This window comes from Natrix helvetica (assembly GCF_964273705.1).
Source record: "Natrix helvetica genome assembly, chromosome: 1".
NCBI lineage: Eukaryota > Metazoa > Chordata > Lepidosauria > Squamata > Natricidae > Natrix > Natrix helvetica.
In genome coordinates, this window is record NC_138548.1 from 334,915,322 (window position 1) to 334,942,062 (window position 26,741).

The window sequence follows — 26,741 nt, forward strand, 5'->3', positions numbered from 1 at the left end:
ATCCCCATAAAGCTCGTCTGCGGAAGGAAACTTGAAGTGCTCCAAAATTTCCTGGTAGACAGCTGCATTGACCCTGGACTTAATGAAGCACCAACACCAGCAGATGACATGGCTCCACCAGCAGATGACATGGCTCCACAAATCAACACAGACTGTGGAAACTTCACACTGGACTTCAAGCATCTTTCAGTGTGTGCCTCTCATTCTTCCTCCATACTCGGGGTCCTTGGTTTCCAAATGAGATGCAAAAGTGGCTCTCATCAGAAAAGAGGACTTTGGACCACTGAGCAATAGACCAGGTCTGTTTTTCTTTAGCCCCGGTAAGACACTTCAGACGTTGTTTGTTGTTCAGGAGTGGCTTGACAAGAGGAATACGACATTTGAAGCCCATGTCCAGGATCCGTCTGTGTGTGGTGGCTCTTGATGCACTGACTCCAGCCTCAGTCCACTCCTTGTGAAAGTCCCCAACATTTTTGAATGGCCTTTTCCTGACAATCCTCTCCAGGCTGCGGTCATCCCTGCTGCTTGTGCACCTTTTTCTTTCACACTTTTCCCTTCCACATAATTTTCTATTAATGTGCTTTGATGCAGCACTTTGGGAACATCCAACTTCTTTTGCAATTACCGTTTGAGGCTTTCCCTCCTTATGGAGGGTGTCAATGATGGTTTTCTGCACAACTGTCAGGTCAGCCGTCTTTCCCATGATTGTGATTCCTACTGAACCAGACTGAGAGACCATTTAAAGGCTCAGGAACTCTTTGCAGGTGTTATGGCTTAATTAGCTGATTAAAGTGGGACACTTTGAGCCTAGACTATTGCACCTTTTCACAATATTCTAATTTTCTGAGATTGTGGATTTGGGTTTTTCATGAGCTGTAAGCCATAATAATCACAATTATGACAAATAACGGCTTGAACTATCTTGCTTTGCATGTAATGAGTCTATCTCATATATTAGTTTCACCTTTTAAGTTGCATTACTGAAACAAATGAACTTTTGCACAATATCCTAATTTTTTGAGTTTCACCTGTATATATAAATGGGGCTATCAGTATGGGTGCTCCAGCTTAACTCTGGAATGCCTCAAGCAATTTCAAACTTGGTACACAGATGATTTACTCTCTGAAAACAAATACTTTGGGGGGTAAGGCACCCCTAGCACCCCTCAGGGTGTGTGTTCTGTTAAGATACAGCCTGTTGTGCCTTAAAATGGCTTCTACCATACTGCCATAAAATGGCTTCTACTGTACAGCTGTATTGCCATGTTAACGGTTTCACAGTACTCCACAAGGGGGCTCCCTCTGGTAAAGGGGGAAAATCCAACATTGGAAATTATGTTTGGTCCAGGATTATTTTTGAGGACAAATGTATGGATTAGGATAAATAAATACCTGGGTAATGCAGGGTTATCTGCCAGTTGAAAAATTTTAAAAAACTAAATAATAAATAAAACAATTAATTAATTAAAAAAAAAACAAGACAAAAACTCAAAGGGCAGACTTGATGGACCATTGGGTCTTTTTTCTGCTATCAATTTTCTATGTTTCCACATAAGGATATTACCAGTCAGTTTTTAGCATGTTTTGGCTAGTATGCCACAAGTACAACCAAAACCCAGTGTTGCCCCAAGCCTACTCTGACAAGCTGTGACAATAACCTCCGGAGACAGGAAGAAGAGTCACAGCCAGGGTACAGTCAGATAAGGGATATCTCAGCCCACAGGCAGGAATGGGGATGGAGAAAGCATCACAGAAAAAGCCCTCCCTTATTCTCCAGGAGGTAAAGGCTATGGAGGAAGAAAATGCTTTCAGATTTGGGAGAATCTGCTACTGTAGTCTTACAATAAGTGTACCAGAGGTGGTATTCAGCTGATTCTCTCCAGTTTGGGCGAACCGGTAGCGATTGCTGTGGGAGGCTCTGCCCATCTGCCCCAACATAATCCACGAGCACTGCTCAATGCCAGAAGGCGGTGTGTACTCACGCTCACATTTGCGAACTAATAGGGAAGGTAAGTGAATCCCACCTCTGAAGGGTACTATGGACTACCTTGAAGGGCTGGCAATTACTCATTGTCAAGCGTGCCTCATTCAACATCCAAGAAAGGAAATCCCCAACTCCATTTATTTAGAGAAAAGGTACTTTTACTGGATATGAAATGAAAACAGTGAAAGTGAAGCAAGATCTGAGGCAAAAAAGTGCAAGCTTGTACATATCAAATGTTTACTCAAATCCCTCCCCACAGTTATCCCAGCCCAATGTCCAATCTCCAACCTCCAAAGTTGTCATGTGAGTTGCATCTTCAGGTGGCCTCATTCAGTTGGTATGCAGAGATGGTTGGCCTTGACCAAACCCAAACACGAGCTTTCAGCATGCACAGAAGATGGTGAGAACAAAACTCCTTTTATCGAGATGTCTCCACGAGCACGTTTCCCATCCCAAATACCATGAGACTCCTCCCTCTCCATTACTATGGCAGCTGATAGCAAGCATGCGAGATAGAGGTTGACACTCATGCTATTCTACACACAGTAGGATCTCTAATGGAGAGATCTTCTTGCAAATCAGTGCACCTTTGCCTGCACCCCACAAACCTAGTAGGTACGTGCAGCATACAGGGCACATGTTCAAGATGCTTATAAAGCAATTAATATGTATTTATTCACAATGTTTACAAAAGGTCACTTGCTAACAAAGTGCTCTGCTATCTCAGAAAGACATGCTTTAAAAATGTAATATTAGAATACCAAGCATTCAATCAGACAGTACATTTGCACTTAACATAGCCTGCATTATTGAACGCTAAAGGCTAGTTGTACAAGACTGTTGAAATAATATGACAGGTGAAATTAGACTCAAGCCTTAAAGATCAGCTTTTAGAAGGCGGGGGGAGTTTGGCTCCATATAATGGGGCAGCTAACTAATTTTAGACCCTGAACTTCAATGTTTGGACAAGAGATGGGAAGTCATTTTGGACAGTCTCATGTATTATAGATTGTCCTCGCCCTATGACCAACATTGAACCCCACATTGTTGTTGTTAAGTGAGTTTTGATTTTATGAACTTCCTTGCCTCCTTTGTTAAGAGAGTTGCTGCAGTTGATAAATTAGCAACACGGTTGTTAAGTGAATCTGGCTTCCCATTGATTTTGCTGATTGAAAAGTTGCAAAAGATGATCACATGACCTGTGGACACAGCAACGGTCATAAGTATGAACTAGTTGCCAAACATCTGAATTTTGATCACATGATCATGGGGCTGCTACCAAGATCATAAGTGTAAAAAATGGTCATAAGTCACTTTTACCAGTGCCATTGTAACTTTGAATGGTCACCAAATGAACTATTGTAAGTCGAGGACTACCTACCGTATATTTGGGTAGAAAGTATTGTAATACTGTAATCATATTTTGTGCTAAAAAAGAATGATACATTTTCCCCAAAATCATCTGGGAAAGATTGAGAGGCAAGAGAAGAAGGGGTCGACAGAGAATGAGGTAGCTGGATGGAGTCACAGAAGCAGTAGGCGTGAGCTTAAATAGACTCCAGGGGATGGTAGAGGATAGGAAGGCCTGAAGGAACGTTGTCTATGGGGTTGCAATGGGTCAGACACGACTTCGCAACTGACAATAACAATGTCCTATAATTGAACTTTTGAAGAGAAGGAAGAGGAATTAATCAGATGGCCAAAAAATGTATAGAAAGAGCAAAGGGAGAAAATAGCTGAAGAGTGACGCCTTCTGCTAGGAAAAGGAAAGCCCTGTAAGCAGGCAGACTATATCTCAAGCTCTATCTATCCTCCTTGCCCTACTAATAAACCAAGTTGGAGATAAGCCAGTTCATAAAGAATAAACCACTTACACAGTCTCATATGCTTCTATATACCGGTTATCTGAATTTTGAAGGCAAAGCACAGAACTATGCCTTTAATTTTGCATTTGCAAGCAAAAAAATTCAGACTTGCCCTAAGAGTATTTTCAGCTATGTTTCTTTGTCAGAGCAAGATGTACACCGATCCCAACCAAATACAGACATCAAAGTACATCTATTTTTATTGAGTAAAGGTCTTTGTGAACTTTGCAAACTCAATTGATTTTTTTTTCTTTTCGCCTGGAGAAGAAAAATAAAGGCTTAAATGATAATTGCCTTTCTTTTCTGAAAGATTAAAAAGACTTCAATAGCTTGCCCTCATGTGTTTTAGATGAACAAAATCTTGGCAAAGTGACAGTTAGGAGGTAACCTGATTTACATCTTTCAATAGAGCCTGATTAATGTGATTAATTTGGGGACGCGGTGGCTCAGTGGCTAAGATGCTTGAGCTTATCAATCAGAAAGGTCAGCAGTTCGGTGGTTCGAATCTCTAGGACCGTGTAATGGAGTAAGCTCCCATTACTTGTCCCAGCTTCTGCCAACCTAGCAATTCAAAAGCATGTAAAAATGCAAGTAGAAAAAATAGGGACCACATTTGGTGGGAAAGTAACAGCGTTCTGTGCATCTTTGGCATTTAGTCATGCCAGCACATGACCACGGAGACATCTTCGGACTCTGTTAGATTGGGTAATGGATAGGCACAAACAGGCTTAATGGTAACAACAGCTCTTTATTAAGTACAACAAGTGAGAACAATCCAGTGAAGAATTTCGCTGTCAGATTTGACAGGTGTCAATATAGGGGTCTCCCAGCGTGCGTGATCGACCGGCTCTAGGATTCCCTGGCCTAGGAGCTTGTTAATTTCCCTGTCAATTTTGGGGCGGAGAGCAAAAGGTACTCTCCTGGGTTTTAGCCTTATTGGGGCTATGTTGGTGTCCAAACTAAAGGAAATTAGAGTCCCGAAGACGTCCTCGAACTCCTTAAAGATGGCTTCAGCGCCCTTGTCTTTCAAGGCGTTGATACCGTTCACCTCTAGGCCCAGGGCTTGGAACCAATCTAGCCCTAGGAGGCTCTGCAGGTAGCCGCTGACACTGTCACTGGGAGTTTCCTGCTGAACTGCTTGAACTTCACCTGGAAGGTACCTTGGCCCATGATGGGGACCCGGTTTCCCTGGTAATCTCGTAGGCAGATGTCAGGGGTGCGAAGATGCTGCTTCTTTAGGCTAGGGATAGCCTGCTTTAGCCACTGACCACAGCCTGATGGTCAGTGATGACCCGGTGTCGATCTCCATCTCACATGGAGAGTCCTCGATGCAGACTGTGGCCTTCAGCTTTTTTGGCCGCCTGATGTGGACTTGGCCGATTGATGTGTGGTAGGTGACTCTATTGTCACCCTCTGAGTGTCGTGGTGGCTTCTGCCAGGCCCCTAGGTGGCCCTCTGTTAGTGGTTTGGTGTGCTTCTAGGCTGCCAGGCAGTGGCAGGGAATTTGCTCCGGCACACCTTGGCGATGTGCCCCTTTCGCTCGCAGCGCTGGCAGGTTGCACTGAGGAAATGGCAAGCTGATCTGACATGGTCTCCTCCGCAGCTAGCGCAAGGTGGGAGACGCGGTTTGAATTTGCGTGTCAGCTGGGCATGGCTACTGCGTATATGGCAGCTGTCATCTTCCTTGCCTTCTGAGCTCTCGGGCTCTGCAGCCTCGCGATATACGCATGTACTCTTTCACACATCTTGTGGAGAGCTTTGGCACTGCAGAGTCTCAGTAGATTTGATGGCTGATTCGGACGCCCTGGCCTCGTCCAGTGCGATCTGCAGAGTGAAGTTAGATTTAGCGAGTAACGAACAATGACTTCCGGTTCCTGTAGGTGACGGACGTATTGTCCGCTACTTGTCTCCCTGGTGGGCTCCGTTCAGAAGCACAGGGGGCCTTGGAGGGGTCTTCTGCCGCAGGGCGGCTTGCTGGAATCCCCCAGACTCGGCGGCAGCCAGCGGGGGTATTTCCAGCCTCGCCCCAGGTGCCGGGGAGCGGGGGGAGAGCATGAGACAGCTGCGGGCTGTCTGACCTTTCACCGAATAGGCTCTGGGAGGAAAGAGCTAAGCGAAAGAAGAGCGGCTGAAATGCCGGTGGGGAGAGAACCACCCTAATCTCCTTAATCATCATTAACAGATAAACAGCAGACTATTGTAAGTTTTTGTTCAATCTATTTGAAACTGGAGGATTAGATGGGGGTGTTTCTTTCTCTTTACCCCCCTCCTCGGACAAAGCGGCATTTGAACTATCTATCTCTATAGTGGAAGGGAGAGAGAATAAAGGCTGACTTGCCACTTGTACTAACTATCTGAGAATGATTGATATCACAGCTGCAAGAGGTGATCGCTGAGCTGTTTTCTTAAAAGAAAAAAACTTTATGGAACTCCTTGTTCTTCTCCCTGCGAAAGGAGCCAAGATGGCGCCCCTCCGTCTTTGTTTTTATATCTACAAATGAAGCCTTCCTTTTGAAACTACCTTTGGAAAAATAATCTCTGGTAATTGTCTTAATCGCCCCTCTGAAGGCTCTCTGGACCTCTCCCATTACATGGTCTTCCTGATTAATTCTGACTATTTGACTTTTCCTCTTTCTGGTGTACCTTCGTGCCTTGGAACTGTGAAGGAGAACTAACTTTTTACTTTTGGATTTGCCTGCCGCCTGGGACCGACACAGCTGCGTGCTCCACTGATGCCATTCTCTTTGTAAAAGACTTATCATCTCTGAACGCAGATAAATGGAGCCCAAAAAACCTCCAACGGGCAAGTCATTCTCGGCTCCTCCCTCTGCCACCTCCAGTCCTAGCATGCAGCAGATGAAGATTACTTCATTGTTACAACAAGAAGGGACTGGAGAGAGCTCAAAAGAACTATCTGTTAACCAAATGTTTCGGGAAATTATGAGGGGTCAAAATGAGCTGAAAAAAGAGGTGGCAGATCTTAAAGATGAACTCGGAGCTGTATAACAACATTTAACAGAAAATAAACAAAGAATTGGGGGTTTGGAGGAGGGCACAGCTGGATTGGGGGAGGAGGTTAAGGCAGTCTGGAAGGGAAATTTAGAATTGGAAAATTTTATGACAAAAATAGAACTTGAAAGAATGTCCTTTTTTCTCAGATTCCAGAACCTACCAGAGAAAGAAAATGAAGATCTTAAGGATATTATGAGTACAATTTTAGCAGAATATATTAAGAGAAATAAAGAACAGTTGTGGTGGGATATGGATCTGGTTTACAGGATTAATTCAGAGTTTGCTAGAACATATAATGTTCCAAGAGAGGTACATGTTAAGTTTATTAGGAGGACCACGAGGGATGAAGTGCTAGGGGCCCAAAGGGAGGGACCATTAAAATATAAAGATAAAGAAATCACCATTCTAAAGCAAATTCCAAAAAAAAAATAAGGGAAAAAAGGAGGAAGTATTCCTCCTTATCAAAGAAATTATACAATAAAGGAGTTTGGTTTAGATGGTCATTGCCAGAGGGAATGTTGATTTTTTGGGAGGGAAACAGAATCAGAATTAATACAGTGGAGGAGGCTGAAGCCTTCATTAAAAAACATAGTTCCCTCTTAGAGGACGAAAATAGGGGAGGTGGAGAAAAAGGTAGTAATGTGCAAGATATGAAGGAGGGGGGCTGTGGCTACACCTGGAGACAGGGAGGAGGGAGCAATATCGAAAAGGCTCAGGTCACAAAAATAAATGTATTTGAAATACTATGATAATTGTTGATATACTAGAAAGTGACAAAGAAAGAGATGATTGAACATATGGATGATATAATGTAAAATAAGATTTTGTTTATGCTCATCTTTTATATGTTGTTTTTAACGTTGCAAAAACTGTGAGATTTGGGGGGATTTCTACCACTAGCACGGGAGCTGCCAAATTTTCTTTGTACCCTTTTTACCTTTCCCTATAAATGTTCAAAAACTAATAAAATTTAAAAAAAAAAGATTTAGCAAGTAACCTCCTCTGCAGGTTAATGTTCCGCATGCCGCAAATTATGTGGGCCAGAATCAGCTCGTCCAGGTCTCGGAATTCGCAGTACGCTGCGGCCTTGCGAAGCGCTGCAAAATACTCAAAAATACGCAACCCTCTTTCTGGTTCCTGATGTTAAACTAATGCCGATGAACGTGCTTGGATGGCTTATAAAGTGGTATTAACACTTCACGTGATCTTGATTCTATCCCTCTCTTGATGCAGCCTAGGACTGTCTTGGCTTTTTTTGGCAGCTGCTGCACACTGCTGGCTCATATTTAAATGGTTGTCCACTAGGACTCCAAGATCCCTTTCACGGTTACTACTACTGAGCAAGGTATACTGTAGCTGTGCATTCCATTTTTGTTGCCTAAATGTAGAACCTTACTCTTTTCACCATTGAATTTCATTTTATTAGATAGTGCCCAATGTTCAAGTTTGTCAAGATCCTTCTGTATGTTAAGCCTATCTTCTGGAGTGTTGGCTATTCCTGCCAGCTTGGTGTCATCTGCAAATTTGATGAGTTCCCCATTTATTCCCTCATCCAAATCATTGATGAAGATGTTGAAGAGTACTGGGCCTAGAACAGAGCCTTGGGGTACTCCACTGCATACTTCCCTCCATGTAGATGCAGTTCCATTGAGAACTACACATTGAGTGCGGTTGGTCAGCCAGTTACGAATCCATCTGGTGGTGATGCTGTCTAACCCACATTCTTCTACTTTATCTAGTAGTAGGTTATGGTCTACCTTATCAAAAGCCTTACTGAAGTCCAAGTAAACTATATCGACGGCATTCCTCTGGTCCACTAATTTTGTCACATTATCAAAGAATGCAATAAGATTAGTCTGGCATGATCTGTTTTTGACAAATCCATGTTGGCTTTTGGCTATTACTTTATTTGCTTCTAGGTGTTCGCAAATTCGTTGCTTGATTATTTTTTCCAGAATCTTTCCTGGCATTGAGGTCAGGCTGATAGGTCTGTAGTTTCCTGGATCTAATTTTTTCCCTTTTTTGAAGATGGGAACCACATCAGCTCTTTTCCAGTCCTCTGGTAGTTCCCCTGTGTTCCAGGATCTCTGAAAGATATAATTCAGTGGTTCTGAGATCTCGTCTGCTAGTTCCTTCAGAACCCTGGGGTGTAATCCATCCGGTCCTGGTGATTTGAACTCGTCTAAGGTAGACAGGTGCTCACTTACCATTTTCTTCCCTATTTCAATTTGTGTTCCTAATCTGATTTTTGTGGTGCTGCTTTTGATAGGTTGGACTGTTTTATCCCTTTGTGTAAAGACAGATGCAAAACATGAGTTAAATAGTTCTGCTTTCTCCCTGTTGTTTGTCACCTTCTTGCCACTTTTTCCTAGCAATGGACCAATTGTTTCCTTAACTTTTTTCTTGTTTTTAACATGTTGGAAGAAGCTTTTTTTGTTAATTTTTACTTTTGTGGCAAGCCTTTCTTCATTGTGAGCCTTAGCTTTCCTCACTTCATCTTTACAGGCTCGGGCTATTTGCTGATATTCTGCCTTAGTTATGTCCCCCTCCTTCCACTTTTTATACTTACCTGTTTTGTCTTTCAGTTTGTCAGATAGTTCTTTATGCAGCCATGCTGGTTTCTTTTGGGAGCTGTTATTTTTCTTCTTCATTGGTATTTTTGCTAGACTGGGCTTTTGTAATCTCATTTTTCAAAATTTCCTAAGCTCCTTGAGTTGTTTTCCCCTTGAGGATTCTCATCCATGGAATTTTTCCCAAGCTCTCTCTACGTTTATTGAAATTAGCTTTCTTAAAGTCCAAGACTCTAGTTTGACTTTGTTCTACTACTTGTGCTTGCATAATGTTGAATTCCAATATTGCATGGTCACTTGCCCCCAGGGTTCCTATGGCTTCAACACCTTCTATAATTTCCTCTCTGTTAGTGAGAATTAAGTCCAATATGGCTGATCCCCTTGTTCCCTTCTCTACTTTTTGGGAAACAAAGTTGTCTGCTAGGTTTGTTAGGAACCTATTGGATCTTCCACTTGGTGCAGAGTTTGTTTCCCAGTTGATGTCAGGGTAGTTAAAATCTCCCATTACTATTGTGGTGTGCTTCCTACATATCTTAGTGAGCTGACTAGCAAAAAGTTCATCTACTTCCTCTGCTTGGTTGGGTGGCCTGTAGTATAGACCTATGGCAATGTCATTTCCCCCACAACCTTTAATATTGACCCAAATGCATTCAAGATAGTTCTCATCAAATATCCGTCTTCAGATGTTAAATGTTTAAAAAAGAATTTATAGTTGCTATTTGAAAGTTACAACAAAACAATATAGATAGTCCTCAACTTATGACTGTAATTGAGTCGTAACTGTGTCACTTGTTAAGTGGATCATCACAAAACTACCCCCATTTGTACAACCGCTACAACCTTTTTTGCAATAGTCATTAGATGAATGATGCAGTCATTAAGCAAATGCATTGTCCACAATGGGCAGCAGTAAATGCTAGTTTCTGGGGAAAAACATCATAACTCGCAGTCATGTCTATGGAGATTCTCAGTCATCCAGGTCATGGTTGTCCCAATGGTGCTTTTTTCAAGAGGCAAGTGGACTTTCTGGTTTTACTTTGAAAACATTTTGCTTCTCATCCGCGAAGCTTCTTCAGCTCCAACTGGATGGTGAGGGATGGAAGGATTTATACTCCTTGCAGACATCTGGTCATTTACATTCTTTTAGTGAGTTGTGGGTTGCTCCCGGTTCAGCTGAATCGGTAGTGGCAGCGGTGGGCAGCTCCGCCCGCCCACCCAGATGCTTCTGCGCATGTGCAGAAGCATTGTGTGTGAGAGAGAGAGAGTGCAAGAGTGAACCAGTAGTAAAACTGGTAGAAATCCACCACTGGTCATCTGAGTGGTGCAAATGGATGTGGAGCCTTCTTGGAACTGCTTATAGGACTGTGTTGTAGACTGAAGATAGATGATATCATATCCCTCCCCTCTGTTGAGAGAGAGCTGTTCACTATTGACATAGATGGCCTCTTTGACCCGTCTTTCAAACCAGAGGTCCCCTCTGTCCAAAATGTGGACTTTGCTGTCTTCAAAAGAGTCACCTTTGCCTTTTAAATGCCGATGGGCTGCTGAATCTAGTCCTGATCTGTTTGTTCTCCTAAGTCATGACATGCATTTATGAAATGGTTGTTTTGTTTCCCCAATGTGCAGATCTGCGCATGGATCACTGCATTGTAGTGCATATACCATGTTGCCCACTTTGTATCTGGGTGTTTTATCCTTGGTGTGGACAAGAGTCTGCCTTAGTGTATTCTTGGGTTTGAAGAATGTAGGTATGTTGTGTTGGCTGAAGATCCTCCTGAGCTTTTCCGATATTCCTGCAACGTATGGAATGACAATGTTCGGGGAGCATTTATCATAATTATGAATGGTTGCTAAACATTCAAGAACTAGATATAGAGGAAAATATGTTCTGTCAGGTAAAATAACAAAGAAACAAAGTGTATGTATGTATGTATAAGATTTTTTAAATCTCAGCTTTATTAACTTTATAACTCACTCAAGGCAGCAAACATACCTAATATTCTTTTCTCCTCCTCTTTTCTCCACAACAACCAGAGGTGAAATTCATCAGGTTCTGACAAGTTCTGGAGAAGCGGAAATTTTGAGTAGTTCAGAGAACCAGCAAATGCCACCTCTGGCTGGCCACAGAGTGGGGAGGGAATGGGGATTTTGCAATATACTTCCCCCAGGAGTGGGGAGGGAATGGAGATCTTGCAGTATCCTTCCCCTGCCACACCCACCAAGCCATGCCCACCGAAGCGGTAATAAAAAAAAATGAATTTCACCATTGACAACAACAATCCTGTGAGGTGGGCTGGGCCATCGGAGAGAATGACTGGCCCAAATCTACCCAGCTGGCTTTCATTCCTAAAGTGGGAGTAGAACTCGCAGGCTTCTGGTTTCCAGGCCAGCATCTTAATCACCATACCAAACTAGTCTTCCTTGGGTTTTTGGTTTTTTTTTTTTGGATTTTACATATTAACTACATATATATACTGTATATACTGTGTGTATGTATGTGTGTGTGTGTGTGTGTGTGTGTGTGTGTGTGTATATACACACACACACACACACACACACACACATACATACATCAGCCACTTTTTTCAAAGGAAATACTAGTACGATAAAAGCAGAGGAGGTTAAAATATTGATTTTTTCGTCACCAACATTTTTGTTCCTTTACTGTTGCTGAATCGCTGTTAATGATTTTGTTCTCCTTTTCTGCAGCTGGACAATCCTGACGAGCAAGCAGCCCAAATTAGGCGGGAGCTTGATGGTCGTCTCCAAATGGCAGACCAGATTGCCAAGGTAAGAGACGGGATGGAAGGAAGGGCTGCTGACTGGGTTTGAGTCGTCCCCCCCCTTTTTTTTTTTTTAATGGCTCAGGCAGTGCCAGTGTTTATCAAAAGCTGTCTGTGTATTTATTTGTTGAAACTTTCTGTCAGAGAAACATACGTTCTCCATCATGGGATCTGCCTTCTGGAATGAGATCCTCTGGAGATTCGGATGGCTTCCACCCTGATGCTGTTCCAGATGTTATGGAGATCTTGGCTGTTCTCCCAAGTTCTGGGGCAGAGCGAAGGTTGAGCTCCTGATGGATAGATACCTTTTAGTTTATGTATTTTTTTTACCTGCTCACGATTTCTTTTTCATCTTCTAGAATTTTTGAAAAGGATTAAAATTGTAAGCTGCCCTAAATTATTTGAAAATTGGATGGCCTACAAATTGTGTGTATGTATAAATAAATAAATAAATGCCAAGACATTTAAGGGACCAGAGATTTAAAAGCAAATAAGTTGGAAAACCATGTTTCAATGAAAGAGCCAATGAAGTATCGGTAGTCCTCAACATACAACCGTAACAGAGTTTGATCGTTATGGCCGTAAAGTGCAACAGTTGCAAAATGAGTCAACCGTGTGACCAACGTGTGAAGATCACGTGGCAGCCGTGGCGAGGGGGGCGTTCCACCAGGTTCGCCAGGTGCGCCAATTGCGGCCCCTTTTGGACCGGGAGGCCTTGCGCACAGTCACTCATGCGCTGGTGACGTCTCGCCTGGACTACTGTAACGCTCTCTACATGGGGCTCCCCTTGAGGTGCACCCGGAGACTGCAGTTGGTCCAGAATGCAGCCGCGCGGGTAATTATGGGGAGATCGAGGTTCTCCCATATAACACCCATCCTGCGCGAGCTGCACTGGCTTCCTGTGGCCTACCGGGTGCGCTTCAAGGTGCTGGTTACCACCTTCAAAGCGCTCCATGGCACAGGGCCTAGTTACCTGCGGGATCGCGTCCTGCCCCATACATCCCTGCGACCCGTCCGCTCACACAGAGAGGGACTACTCCGGGTGCCGTCCTCCAGAGAGTGCCAGAGGGCGACGCCCAGGAGTAGGGCCTTCTCTGTAGTGGGCCCCACCCTTTGGAATGACCTCCCCCCAGACATCAGGACAACAACCGACCTTCGCTCCTTCCGTATGAAGCTGAAAACCTACCTGTTTCGACTAGCTGACCTGGCATAATACTACAATCTCTCCAGCCCAGGGCATTTTTAATTGGTAATTTTAGTTTTTAAGGGTTAATTTCACTGGGGTTTTAACTTTTTTAGGTATTGTAACTTATTTATTTATTCTTACCTCCTCTGTACGCTATATAATACTTTTGTACGTCGCCCCGAGTCCCTGTGGGGAGAGGGGGCGACTAATAAGTTCAAGTAATAAATAAAATAAATAAATAAACCCAATTTAACAACCTCATTTTTTCAATGATCATTAAGTGAACACTGCAGCTATTGCTTGCTATGGGCTGTTTTGCTGAAAACTGAAAGTAAACAGTGGTTTTCAACCCAAAAGAGTAAATTGTGGTCTCATCAGTGGTGGGTTCCTACTGGTTCGGCTGAACTGATAGTGGTTTGGGAGCCTGGGTCACTAGAACCGGTAGCGACCCAGGCCTGCCACGCCCCCAAACCAGTTCTTCAGGCACTCTCTTGTTTTGTTTTGTTTTTGCTTCTGTGCATGTGCGGAACAATTTTTATTGTACTGCGCATGCTCATGGCAGTAGTGACTGCTGGAATCCACCCTGGGTCATGACCGTGGGACATGGCAAACAGCTGTAAATGAGAGTCGGTAGCTAAGCTCCCAAAATCATATCACTCGTGGGGGAAGGGTGTCTTTTTTTGGGGGGGGATCAAGATTCAAACAGTTGCTAAGTGACAGGTTGAAAGTCGAGGACTATCTGTATAATGGTTTAGGCATTGAGAAGATTCAAATTCAAATTCAAATTTTATTTGATTAGCCGCACCCTCTCCAGAAGGACTCGGGGCGGCATACAATTAAAACACATAAAAATATACAAATATAAACAATACATAAACATATACATATGCATGTGCATGGAGGAGGTAAACAAATGAATAAAATAGCATTAAAATTTCGATTTAAAATCCCCTCAATTACAGTACAAAATACACAATTAAAAAACCCGTCAGGAGCGATATGATAAAACTATGGTTGAGCCAGGCCAGCTACTTGGAAGAGGTGGGTCTTGAGCTTTACGCTCAGATCCAGAATACTAAGATTCTCTCAGCCATCTCACAGAGTTTTGGCCCAGGGTTAAAAATTAAGGCAGATCTCCAGGAAAGCCATGCAGAGCTCATGTAGGGAAGGTGGAATATAATTTAAATAATTAATTCTACTGCCAGCCACTTTCATGCACTACATTAGACTCTGGTCCTGATTTAAATTGGGGGTGGGGGTATTATTTATTATTTGGTGTTCTTAGACTACTGGCAGGATGACGGTTGTGTGAATAAAACAAAGAGAGAGTTTCATATAAGACTTAATTCCTAGAAAAAAAAGTAAGATATAAATCAAACCAAAATGTAATATTAATGCCATTTAAAAAGGAAATTGAAAATTACAGGTTACAACAACAACAACAATATCTAAAACATTGCTAAATGTCACATGCTTACGGTATTTATTTATCGTGGTCATTTGATCAGCATGATGTCATGGAGCACTGCTACCTTCCCACTGAAGTGGTACCTATTTATCTACTCACATGTGCATGCTTTCAGACTGCTAGGTTGGCAGGAGTTGGGGCAAGGATAGGAGCTCACACTGTCGTGTGACACTCAGGTCTTGACCCAGGCTGGCACCTTTCCAGCTGTCAGCTGCTTATCTTTGCTTTCTTTGAAGCTCACTAGCAACTGTTGTAACTGAGGGAAGAGGGCATTTGGGAAGGGAAGAGTGCTGGAGGTGTGAATGTTCTGAGAAAATTTAACATGGACATCGAGCCATCTTCCTGCCTTCAAGGACGCCAGCACTGGGAAAGGATTAACTGCAGCACCTGAGACACAGGGTTCCCAAAACATTGGAACAGGACCTGATTGGACTACTCTGCTAGGGGATAGAATTTTGGATATAGGGGGCTGCTTTCATTATATGGTTTTCACCATTTTCTTCAGACCTTGCCTCACTTGTGCTGCATTCAGCATCTCTGGAAAAGTTCCTTTGGAGTCTATGGAGTCAAGAATCAGTTTTGTCTAGGGAGCAGGCTGCGGCCAGTCTGACACCAGCTTTATGTGATGCTTGTTGACAATTACAATAGTTACAATACAAAATATAGACCTATCCCCCACACAAAGACCAAACAAGAGCCTGATAAAATGGCAGATACAGAAGGAGCATACATGGATCATGGATCTAGTTGAACTAAAGAGGGATGAGGAGGAAAAATAGGAAGGAGAAGTAGGGAAAAAAATAGGTGGGCCTGATTGCATCAAGCATGGTGAGGTACCTTAGGAGATTAGATTGTGTACTGTTGTTGAACATCGAAATAGCTGAGATCTCAGATGTAGATCTTGTCAGGCATTCAGTTCCTTCAGTTGTTCTTCTGAGTCTTAACAGATATTGAGTTGTCTTGACACACAGATCCTTTACTGTACATGCCAGCTCATGGGGTTGTATCAATTACCAGTTCAGTTCATCTTCAAGTAGAACAGATACACAGTGTCCAAACTAAGCCATCACTTCCTGGGGGAGAGAGGATGATAACGTCAATGTTTATGTATCCTATTTTGCCATGGGGTCTTATGTGGGGGGAGGGGATCTTGATCTATGCTGTTTGTTGAGGAAACATTTGTCTTAGCAAAACGCTCCCAAGATATCCATGTGAATCTTTATATTATGAATAAAATCATAATACATTATTTAGCAACAGCATTTGGAGAAGCAGCCTTTCCCTTCTCTTCTTTTGACCCTGCGTTGTGTGTTTCAAAAACGTTGTCACAGCAGGTACTTCAGAAGAGATCAAAATTAGATGTAAAAACCAACAGAGCGCAGCCTTATTTTTATTTCACACGTGTTAGCTTGTATTTGATGCCTTTTTGAACATTTTGAACACAATACAAGACGTCCATGATTTACAACTGTAATTGAGCCTGGCAATTAAGGTCGTAAGTTGAGGCAGTCATAAAGCGAATCATCCCATGACTGACCAAAATGATGTTATGACCTTTTTTCTGGCAGTTGTAAAACAAATGTTGTTCAGCAAATCCATTGTTCATTTTGAACTGGTTTTTATCTAAAAACCGGAAGTAAATGCCAGTTCGCAGCAAAAATAGCATAAATTGTGGTCATGTGATAACAGGATGGCTGTAAATGCAAGCTGGTTGCCGAGAAACCAAAATGCCGTCACATGACACAGGAGGGCTGGCCACTGGAACTTCAGAACCATATTTGAAGTATCTTCGGGGACGTCCACCTTAACTTCAAACAGTCACTAAGTGAATGGTCATAAGTCGTGACTTCAGGTGCTTTGGAGAATATGTTGAAACCCTCTTCTTTGTGGTAGTCCCTCAAATTTGGAACGCTGCTATCAGGTCGGCCCTAGTCTTTCTTTTCATTAAATCAGACATACCCAATTTCTGCAATTGTTCTTCATATATTTTACCCTCCAGTTCTGTAATCATCTTTGTTGCTCTTCTCTGTACTTTTTCTAGAGTGTCTGCATTTTTTATATATATTGTGGTGACCAAAACTGGGTGCCATATTCCAAGTGTGGTCTTACTAAGGCTTTGTAAAGCGCTACTAGAACTTCATGTGATCTTGATTCTATCCCTCTGTTGTTGTTTTTTTCCAAAGAAATTTTATTCTCTTACATACCATTTTAAATATACATTCACATAATTGGTATTCTTCTTTACATTTATCAGTCTTATACATTTATTATTTCATTTAATAAGTTATAATGTACAATTTGGGTTGCTTTATTTACCATCCCTTCCTCCTTTTGTAACACCTCCTTGTTTTTCCTTTCTTTTCTCCCTCCCTCCCTTCTCTACTTCCTTCCTTCCTCCTCTCCTTCTCCTCCCTTCTTCCTTTACCTTTCTCCTACTCCTGCTCTTCCTCTTCCCCTTCCTACCGTCTCTCCTTCTCTTTCTCTCCCTTCCATCCTCCTCTCCTTACCTCTTTCTTCTTTCCCCTGTCTTCCTTTCTTTCTCTCCTCCTCTCTCCCTTTCTTTTTCTATTATTGTTGTTGTGTATTTCAAAACTCAGTTTATGTTTCCTTGGGAAAGTATTTCCGCCAACCCAAATATAATTTAGTATCATTTCTTATTCTCTTACCTTTGCTAGTCTACCCTAATTATGTTTCCCTCCCTTTATATTTCGCTCTTGAATATTATATATTTAATATTTTCTTTTCTGTTTTCCCTTTCTCCCCCCCCCCTTTCCATTTAATAGTGCGTCATCTGGGTACTTTATCTTCTCCCTACTTTCTTTTCTAGTTTGCTTTCTCTAGCAAGTCATAGAACCTTCCCCATGTCTTGAAATACTCCGATTCCTCTTTATCCTTTATTTTCATTGTCAACCTATTCATTTCTGCACAATCTAATATCTTTTTTATTATCTCTTCATGGTAGCTTATTTAATTTCCAATTTTGGGCAAATACAATTCTCGCTGCTATAGTTACATGTATAATCAAATAAGTACCTCTTTCTTGAATTTCTCTGGGATAATACCTAGTAAAAATATTTCTGGTCTAAATTCTATTTCTTGTTGCAACATTTTCTTTAACCATACTCTTATTTTATCAAATATTTTCTTGCTTCTGCACATGTCAACCACATGTGGTAGTATCAACCTATTGCTTGTTGACATTTCCAACATTTTGCTGACTTGTCTTTAAACATCTTAGCTAGTTTTTCCATTGATGTGTGCCATCTGTAAAGCATTTTGTATAAGTTTTCTTTGTAAGCTGTTGATATGGTTAGTTTATAATTGCTTTCCCATAGTTGTTGCCACTTTTCTAGTTCAATCGTATGATCAAAATTCTTTGCCCAAGTTAACATTGTATCTTTTACCACTTCTTCTAACATAGTTCTTAATAGGTTCTTAATAGGTAGCTGTATAATTCATTGAGTATTCTTTCTCCCATTCCCATAAGTATCTTATCCAACTCCCAACTTCCTAAATTAAAACCATACTCCCTTTTATCTTTTTCATATCTTGATTGCATTTGCAATTGTGAAAACCAATCTATATCAATCCCTTGTTTTTCTAATTCTTGTTTTTGTTTTAGTTCCCCCCTTTCTGTTAAGATATCTTTGTATCTAATAATATTTTTCATACTACTAATATATGGATGTGTCAATGCTTTCATTGTTGAAAGTCACATTGGTATTTCTGAATAATGTTTCCCTTTCACTCTTTCCCATATTGTTAATAATCCATTCCTTACATAATGTCTTTGAAAATAGCCATGTGCCCTACTTTTATCATACCACAAAAAAGCATGCCAACCCAGTTGCAAATCATTCCCCTCCAGTGTCAATAATCTTGTATTTCTCAGTAAAATCCATTCTTTCATCCAAGATAGACCCATTGCTTGATAGTACAATTCCTGGTTTGGTAATCCAAATCCACCTTGAATCCTTGCATCTTGTAACATTTTTATATTAATTCTTTCTTTTTCCCCTTGTCATATATATTTCCCCATTATTTTGTTCATACTTTCAAAGAATTGTTTTCTCTTTTTCCCTAAGTATGTCATTGCAAAGCCTCTGCTATATGCTTTGCAAGCATCCCATACGTTCTGTAATGATGTGTCTTCCTTTCTATTTTTCTGGAAGAAATATGTCAATTCTTTTTCCATATATTGCTGGAAACTTTTTTCTTTCAATATTTTTGAATTTAAAGTCCATTTCCCTTTTATCCTCTGTCCCTTCCAAGTCATTGTTGCTGGATTATGATCTGCCCATGCGCTTATATCTATGTCTATCTTAGTTGTTTTGAGCGTCAGCTCTGTTGACAACCACATCATATCAATTCGTGACCATGATAAATTTCTATTTTCATAGAATGTATATTGTCTTTCTTTCAGGTGTCTTATTCTCCAAGCATCTTGCAAGTTTAATTCTTCCATCATCGTGAAAAATGTTTTGGGTAGAATTTTTCTTGGCTTCTTGTTCATCTTTCTAGATTTATAGTCTATTTCATTATTTGCGATATACGTGTATATTGCCACTAATAATATTTTGCTCATGTTCATCATTATTTCCACCATCAGTATTCTCCCCTCCCCATCTTCAAAAATTTTATTTGATTGTATTGTCTTTCTAATATATAATGCTATTTCCTTTTTGCTTTGGTCAGCCAGGGTCATGTATAAATTACCAAGTTTTGCCTGTTCCAAAATTTTTCTGTGTTGCTTTCTAATATGTACTTCCTGTAAGCATATGATGTCCAATTTCAATTTCTCTAATTTATTGAATGTTCTTCTTTTTGTTGCCAAATTTAATCCGTTTATATTAATGGAGATTACTTTTATTTCTTCCTCCATGTCATTGGTATATAGGTTTAGTTGATCTAATTGTTCTTAACTCCCTCTGCTCCTTTGTCTCTTTGGCCCTTGCTCCTTCTCTTAGCGCTTTCTCTTCCTGTTTTTTCTCCATCTCCCTTTGATCTTTCCCCTTAGCTTCCTGACATTTAGCTCCTTCCTTTTCTCTTACCAGCGTTCCCTCCTGTGTTGCTGTATTTTGTTCATAAAATAATTCTGCTTTCTCTAGTGTATCTAATCTGTACCTTTGTTTGTGCCAGTTTACCAAAATCCCTTCTGGAACAAGTCATCTAAAACTCACCCCTTGTTTAATCAGACTCTTAGTCAAAAAATGGTATTCCTTTCTTATTTCTCTTAACTTTCTTGGAACTTGCTTCAATACTACTATCTCTCTAGATTTGTATTTTACTGTGGTACTTCTTGCTGCTTGCAATATTTCATTTTAGAGGATTTTTTGACAAATCTTACATGTACCTCTCTGGGCAAGTTGTTTCTCATTGGATATCTTGTATATATTCTAAAAATCTCATTCATTTCGCCTAGAATATATTCCTTACTCATTTCTGTAGCCGCTGAGACAATTTCTGCAATCTTCCCTGCTAAATTCTCTCCTTTCTCCTCTTCTATGTTCTGGAGTCTTAGATAGAATTCAGATCTTTCTATCTTCCACAATACGTTGACACCTTCCTGTTTTTTATCAAATGTTGTCAGCCTATAATCCATCTTTTCCGCTTTTTTCTCTGTTATCTCTGCCTTTTCTTCCACCTTCTGCAGTCTTTGTGTTCATTTTTCGCCATCATTTCCTTGACTTGTTTCAATTCATCTTCCACTTTGCCGACTTTCTCTTCTACTCTGTTTATGTGCTCCTTGATATCCGCATGTATGTCTTGCAACATATTTTTAGCTCTAAAATAACTTTGTCTTGTTGTGTTCCTGTGCCTGCTGGTTTCTGTGTCACTGAACCAGGTGGGGTAGCTGTTGCAGACGCATATGATGTTATTTTCTTCATCTTGATATTTGGATCTGACATTGTTGTATTTAATTTGTATGTAATCCAAAAAATAGGTTAGTAAATTAATTGTAGTCCTGGAGTTGCCCATACCAGCCCAAGCACCAGCCTCCAATAAACCAACCCCTGTTCTTGGGCCCTGTCTTCAGGTTCTTGCTACCTTAATCCAATCGCTTTATAATGGCCACATGAAGTAGCAAAAGGAAAAAAGTAGGAAACAAGGGGAAGAAAAATAGACACATAAAAATATTGGTCAAAAGGCACTCACCCCCCTCCAAAAAAATGGGGGAGAGAAAAAAAACCACAAAATTAATTCCACGATGGTAATCCACACCTCATTGCTAGAGGTAAAAAAAAAAATAGATAAAAAGTTAAAAGTTGGGTAGGTAAAAAAAATGACCCAAAGTAGCCAAATGTCAAAGAGGAAAAAAAGAGGAAACCTTTGGTATGAGTTTTCTGGGTTATCCAAATTATCCCAATTTCTCCTCCCCCCTTAGGCAGAAGGGGGAGGCACACACTAACAGGACAGCAGTCTCACCAGCCCATTATAATGTAGCAAGGGAAGGGAAGGCAATGTTTACACAGCTGGTCTTATTTCTTTCCTAGAGGACTTTTATCAGTTTGTTATTATCCACAATGTTTTCAAAGTCAACTTCTCTTACGCAGCTTTTACTGGGTACTGTTTGCTACTAGACAGCAATGCAGATAATTAATTCAACATTCTTTTAAGTTTCTGGCTTCAAAAGCAAATCTAAGCAATTCTCAAAAGTCACCAAATTACCAAGAAAATCATAGGCATAGAGTGAAAGTTAAATACCAATAGCTTCCAATTTGCTTTCTAACACCCTTAAGCAATTCTCAAGATCTGTTACTTCCTTTCTTCTATCTAATGGCTCTGTCCATTCGCTGCTGACCCGAGGGAGTGAGAGCTTTGTAACGTCCGCTCCCCCCTCCTTTCTTCTGCCACTTTCTCTTTAAAAAGCTTTAACAGTAGGCTTAAAAGTTAGTTTAGAGGAATGTTGCACTTTCAAGCACTCTTATTATCTCACCCAGACACTGTCCACATTGATTCCCGTGCTTTGTCTGGCCTTCCAGTTGCGATAGCTCACGTTAGCTACCTTTCTTGCTTTGGGTCCGAAGGCAAAAGCAGGCATTTTAGGGTAGTTGCTGATTCCCCAACCACACCCACTTATGCCCCCTCTCTTCACTCTCTACAGGACAGCTATGGTGGGGTTATAGATCACCCCTCCCCCGAAACAGCAGGAATCTGACGGTTCTTCAGAGAGCCCTCTGAATAACATGTCCTGTTTCTGGAATTCAGGACACACACACACACACCGATTCTATCCCTCTGTTAATGCAGCCTAGGACTCTGTTGCCTTTTTTGGCAACTGCAATCAATGCATTATTTTTAGCAATAATAAGGTGCCATCCAAATAATGTACCAAAAGAAAGGCCTTTAAATTAGATTACTTCTTAATAAGAGTTCACATAGTCAAGCTTGGTATTGCTTGGACAAGAAGACCCCAACAGGTTGTAAAATATGTAAATTATATGATCCAATAAGTAGACACATTATGTCTGGCTGGCAAAAGGCCAGAAGAATACCGATGGTAGCCAAAAAGGAGGGCTTCTTTATATGTTGCTGCCATTTAATGGCCAATCAACCTGCATCTGGTACTGATTTACAATCTATGGTAAGAAACTTTGTACCTAAGAATAAATAAATGTTTTCTCCCATGAGCTTAAATTTTCTTGTCTTGCACATTATGCAGGAGATCATGAATTTATATCAGTCATTAAAAGTGTTGCAGGCTTGAACTGTTCCTCATTTTCTAAATAACCTTTTAATGAGGAATCTGTTCCGCAGCCTACTTGTCACAACTTAACTATTTCTCAAAGTGCCCCAGCGGAGACATTTGGGCTATGTACTGCCCATTCATTACAACAAAATTTTGCTTGGAGGAAGCATTTAATTTTCTGGCCCTGGGCACATTTCCATAAGTTAAAGACTGATCAGTGGAAAGAGGATTTTATGCCTCACATTGAAAACTAGGCAGGTTATAAAATGAGACGAGCAAAGTGCTATTGAGTGAGACGTGAGTCGAATTCCTGGAGGGATTGATTTCAGTTAAAGATTCTTAAACTCTTGGGCTAAGAGATTGGCTTCAGATATGGATGCTCAAAAGTCCCTTTTTAAAAAAATGTATGTAGGTTGTCCTTGACTTACAACCATTCATTTAGAACTGTTGGAAGTTACAACAGCACTGAAAAAAAGTGACTCAGCCATTTTTCACACTTAACACACTTAGCATTGCCATGGTCATGTGATCAAAATTCAGATGCTTAGCAACTGGTTCATATTTATGATGGTTGGAGTGTCCTGGGGTTATGGATCTCCTTTTGTGACCTTTGGACAAGCAATGGGGAAGCCAGGTTCACTAGCTTAACAAGTGCAGTGATTCACTTAACAACTGTGGCAAGAAAGGATGTAAAATGGGGCAAAACATATTTAACAACTGTCTCGCTCAGCAAGAGAAGTGTTGGGCTCTATCATGGCTGTAAGTCAAGGACTTCTTGTAGTCTGTCTTGAGCAGGACCAGTCACATTTTCCCTCTCCAGGTCTATCCTTCAAGATGGAAGACAATGAAGTGGGGGGCAGCACACATAATTCCCCAAGAACAACCTTTTAAAATACTGTTTCTCAAGCAGCTGGTTATATAAGAGAGGACAGATAATGCTCAGCAAAGATCCAAACTGATCTCTTGGTGGAAGAATTTAGAATAGAATAACAGAGTTGGAAGGGACCTTGGAGGTCTTCTAGTCCAACCCCCTGCCTAGGCAGGAAACCCTATACCATTTCAGATAAATGGCTATCCAACATCTTCTTAAAAACTTCCAGTGTTGGAGCATTCACAACTTCTGGTGGCAAGTTGTTGCACTGATTAATTGTTCTAACTGTCAATAAATTCCTCCTCAATTCTAAGTTGCTTCTTTCTTTGATTAGTTTCCACTCACTGCTTCTTGTTCTACCCTCAGGTGCTTTGGAGAATAGTTTGACTCCCTCTTGGTCAGGTAGACCTGTAATGTAACACCTGTATCAACTTGAACCTTAGACAAGAATGATCCATGGCTCAATTTTATGAGAAAGGAGTACTTTACTAAAAGTCAAGTGAAGTACAGTAAGGCAAAGCCAGATCTAAGGTTCGCATGCCAATTTCCCAAGCATAATTGTCTCCATCCAGGATCCTCCCCATCATTGTCCTCAATTGTCCAATCATTTTCAAACTAGATGTTGTTGGAACGGTCACCCTTTGTATGTGGCTTCCTACTTTTGCAGGCAGTTGTCCTCGAATTTGTGTCTCCTTTGGCCAGCACAATCAGCAATTGATTCCTCCTGCCTTTTCCCATTCAGGAGGAGTTGGAGTTCCCATTCCAACTCCTCCTGTAGTTTATGGCAGACGGACACTGAAGCAAAATAGTAAGGCGAGTGCAAGGTGGCAGTTCTGATATTGTCTTTATTGGATCTGTTGGTGTTTTATAGCTCTTCATGAATATTACTGTACAAAAAAAGGCTTTTATTGCACCGTTGCAATAAAGGATTAAACGAAGTAAAGAAACTTTGCGGTTCCCTGGTGCAGCATCGTATTCAGTGCAGCTTAGTGTGATGCCCAGGATTTCAGCCTCACATGCTGTGGTCATTTGTTCTTCTTGCTTGTTTTCTTTCTAGGCATGACTAGGCTACTTTGATCCTCGTGCTCATCATCTTATAATACTCATGTCAAATCTGCTGGTTTAAGGGCAGATTCAATATCAAGAACTGTCTTCTTTGTGGAGCAACTTAAATATTCAAACTCTCCCCTGGAACACTGTGAAACTAAGCTGAACTTTCACTGGGTTGTGGTCTGCCCAAATACTCATTTCAATATTTATTTCTTGTATATTGTATATTAGCTCACTTGATATCCACATTATATCAATTCTAGACCAAGACATATGTCTATTTGAGTAGACTCAAGATCCCTATGACCTCATCTGCACATGTAACAAAAAGTGTTGGTGGACTCTAACTTCAAAACATAGGTTTTGGGAGCCCAAAGCCACAAACAGGAGCTGATACTGAACTATTTTCCCACTAGTGTGTGCAACCATCAGTGTAGATCATTTTATATGGAGAGCAATTCTGCGGTAAGATCCCTAATGTACAACTTGAAGTCCATCTTGCTACCAAAAGATTCTATCCTCTGGTTCAGAATTGTGCACAGAATGTGGTACAAAGTCAAGAGGGTAACCATGATCATGGGGTTGACATTATAGCACAGCACACATAAAAAAACCAACGGGACTTTGAATACACTGACACAGCTGCCAACCACTTTGTGGATATCCCCACTCTGGCTAAATGCTTAGAACCATCTTATAAAATTCTCTTTAACATTCAAAGATCTTATGTTAAGAGCTTCCTTTATGCAATGATTGAAAGAGCTGACTTTTGATTTATTGCATTTTAGGTTTAATTCTGTTTTGCCAAACGTCAGGATAGTGATCAGATGGCCCAAGCAATTTTTGGATCCAAACACATTAAGCACACCAGTGAATAAAGGGATTTTAAACTTTATGATTAGCTCAAGGAAATAAATTTTATAAAGCATATATACCAAGCAAGATAATACTCATATCTCTTACAGGCCTCTTAGGAGCTCTTAATAGTGACAACTGAGGTACCCCAAGGATGGCCAATTTCCACAATACTCAGCACTAGGTTCTATGCTGAATTTCCCCACAACAACAGCCCCAAGGTTTTGTTGTTGTTTTTAATCAAAAGCTGGCACCATGACCTCATGGTTCTGCTATGGTCAGACCTGGCCTTGACTGGGTGGCATGTGATTCTGGGAAGGGAATTGAGACTTTCACAGTACATGAAGCTTTCCTCCTTTTCCTTTATTCAGTAAACAAGAATTTTTAAAAAACATAATAGAGTGTGCAGAGTTGGACAAATTTACAAAAGAAGTAAAAGATACGGAGGAAACAGAATATTATACGGTACGGAATGAGTGGTACAAATGGCTAGAGGACAGGTGTAAAGCTTAAGGAAAGACTAAATGAAGAAGACACAGGAGTTAGAAATTAACAATGTATAGGTAGAGATGAACAAACATGTATAAATGGAAAGAAGGCTTGTAAATTAAGGACTGTATATAATAGTATCATATGTGTAGACAAAGAGAAACTGAAATAAGGGGGGGAGAAGTACATTTACAATGGATGCATACCAAGGTAGAAATGTTGTAGAGAAGGAAATTGCAAAAAAATATTTTTTGATCTTTTTTTTTTAAAAAACCTGTTCAATAAAATATTTTTTAAAAAGAATTAAAAAAAAACAAGCAGGTAGGCTCAGAATGCGCTCTTAACGTATCTACACTTTTCTTAATATGTAGGAGAAATCAGTCACTAAAAGCCTCAAAATAAACAATAGTCTTCCGTCTTGCCACTACAAATGCCTATTGGAGAATTGAATTCAGTATATATAAATATATGTAATCTTGTCAATCATATACTCTTGATTGTTTTTGTTTTTTTTTTACTTTACTTTCCATCACAGGAGCGTAAATTTCCTAAATTTGTGTCCAAAGAAATGGAAAACATGTTCATCGAAGAGTTGAAGTCATCGGTCAATTTACTCATGGCAAACCTGGAAAGCATGCCAGTGTCCAAAGGGGGCTCCGAGTTCAAGTTACAAAAACTGAAACGCAGCCATAACACTTCCATCATTGACTTGGGAGAGGAGAACGAAAACCAGCTCTCCAAGTCAGATGTTGTGCTATCTTTCTCCCTGGAGGTAACATCTAGTTTTCATCAACTATAAGTAGAAGGGTGTTGTAAAATAACCATTGTAAAATTTGGGCAACATAAATGTCATTTTAAAGCTGCTCAGTGATCGATGTCTTGGCAAGCAGAACTTAAAAAGGGAATCACAATGTTTTT

General features: G+C 40.8%; 1 protein-coding gene across 7 annotated transcripts in view; it reads left to right on the forward strand.

The window, feature by feature from the left end:
• The window catches only part of CADPS (calcium dependent secretion activator), a 492,613-nt gene that overhangs the window by 197,955 nt on the left and 267,917 nt on the right, over positions 1 to 26,741 (forward strand). For all 7 annotated transcript variants that reach the window (XM_081935645.1, XM_081935646.1, XM_081935641.1 and 4 more), the window contains exons 4-5: positions 12,141 to 12,221; positions 26,359 to 26,595. In XM_081935645.1, the coding sequence (XP_081791771.1) occupies positions 12,141 to 12,221; positions 26,359 to 26,595 (318 nt within the window). The remainder of the gene's footprint in view (positions 1 to 12,140; positions 12,222 to 26,358; positions 26,596 to 26,741) is intronic.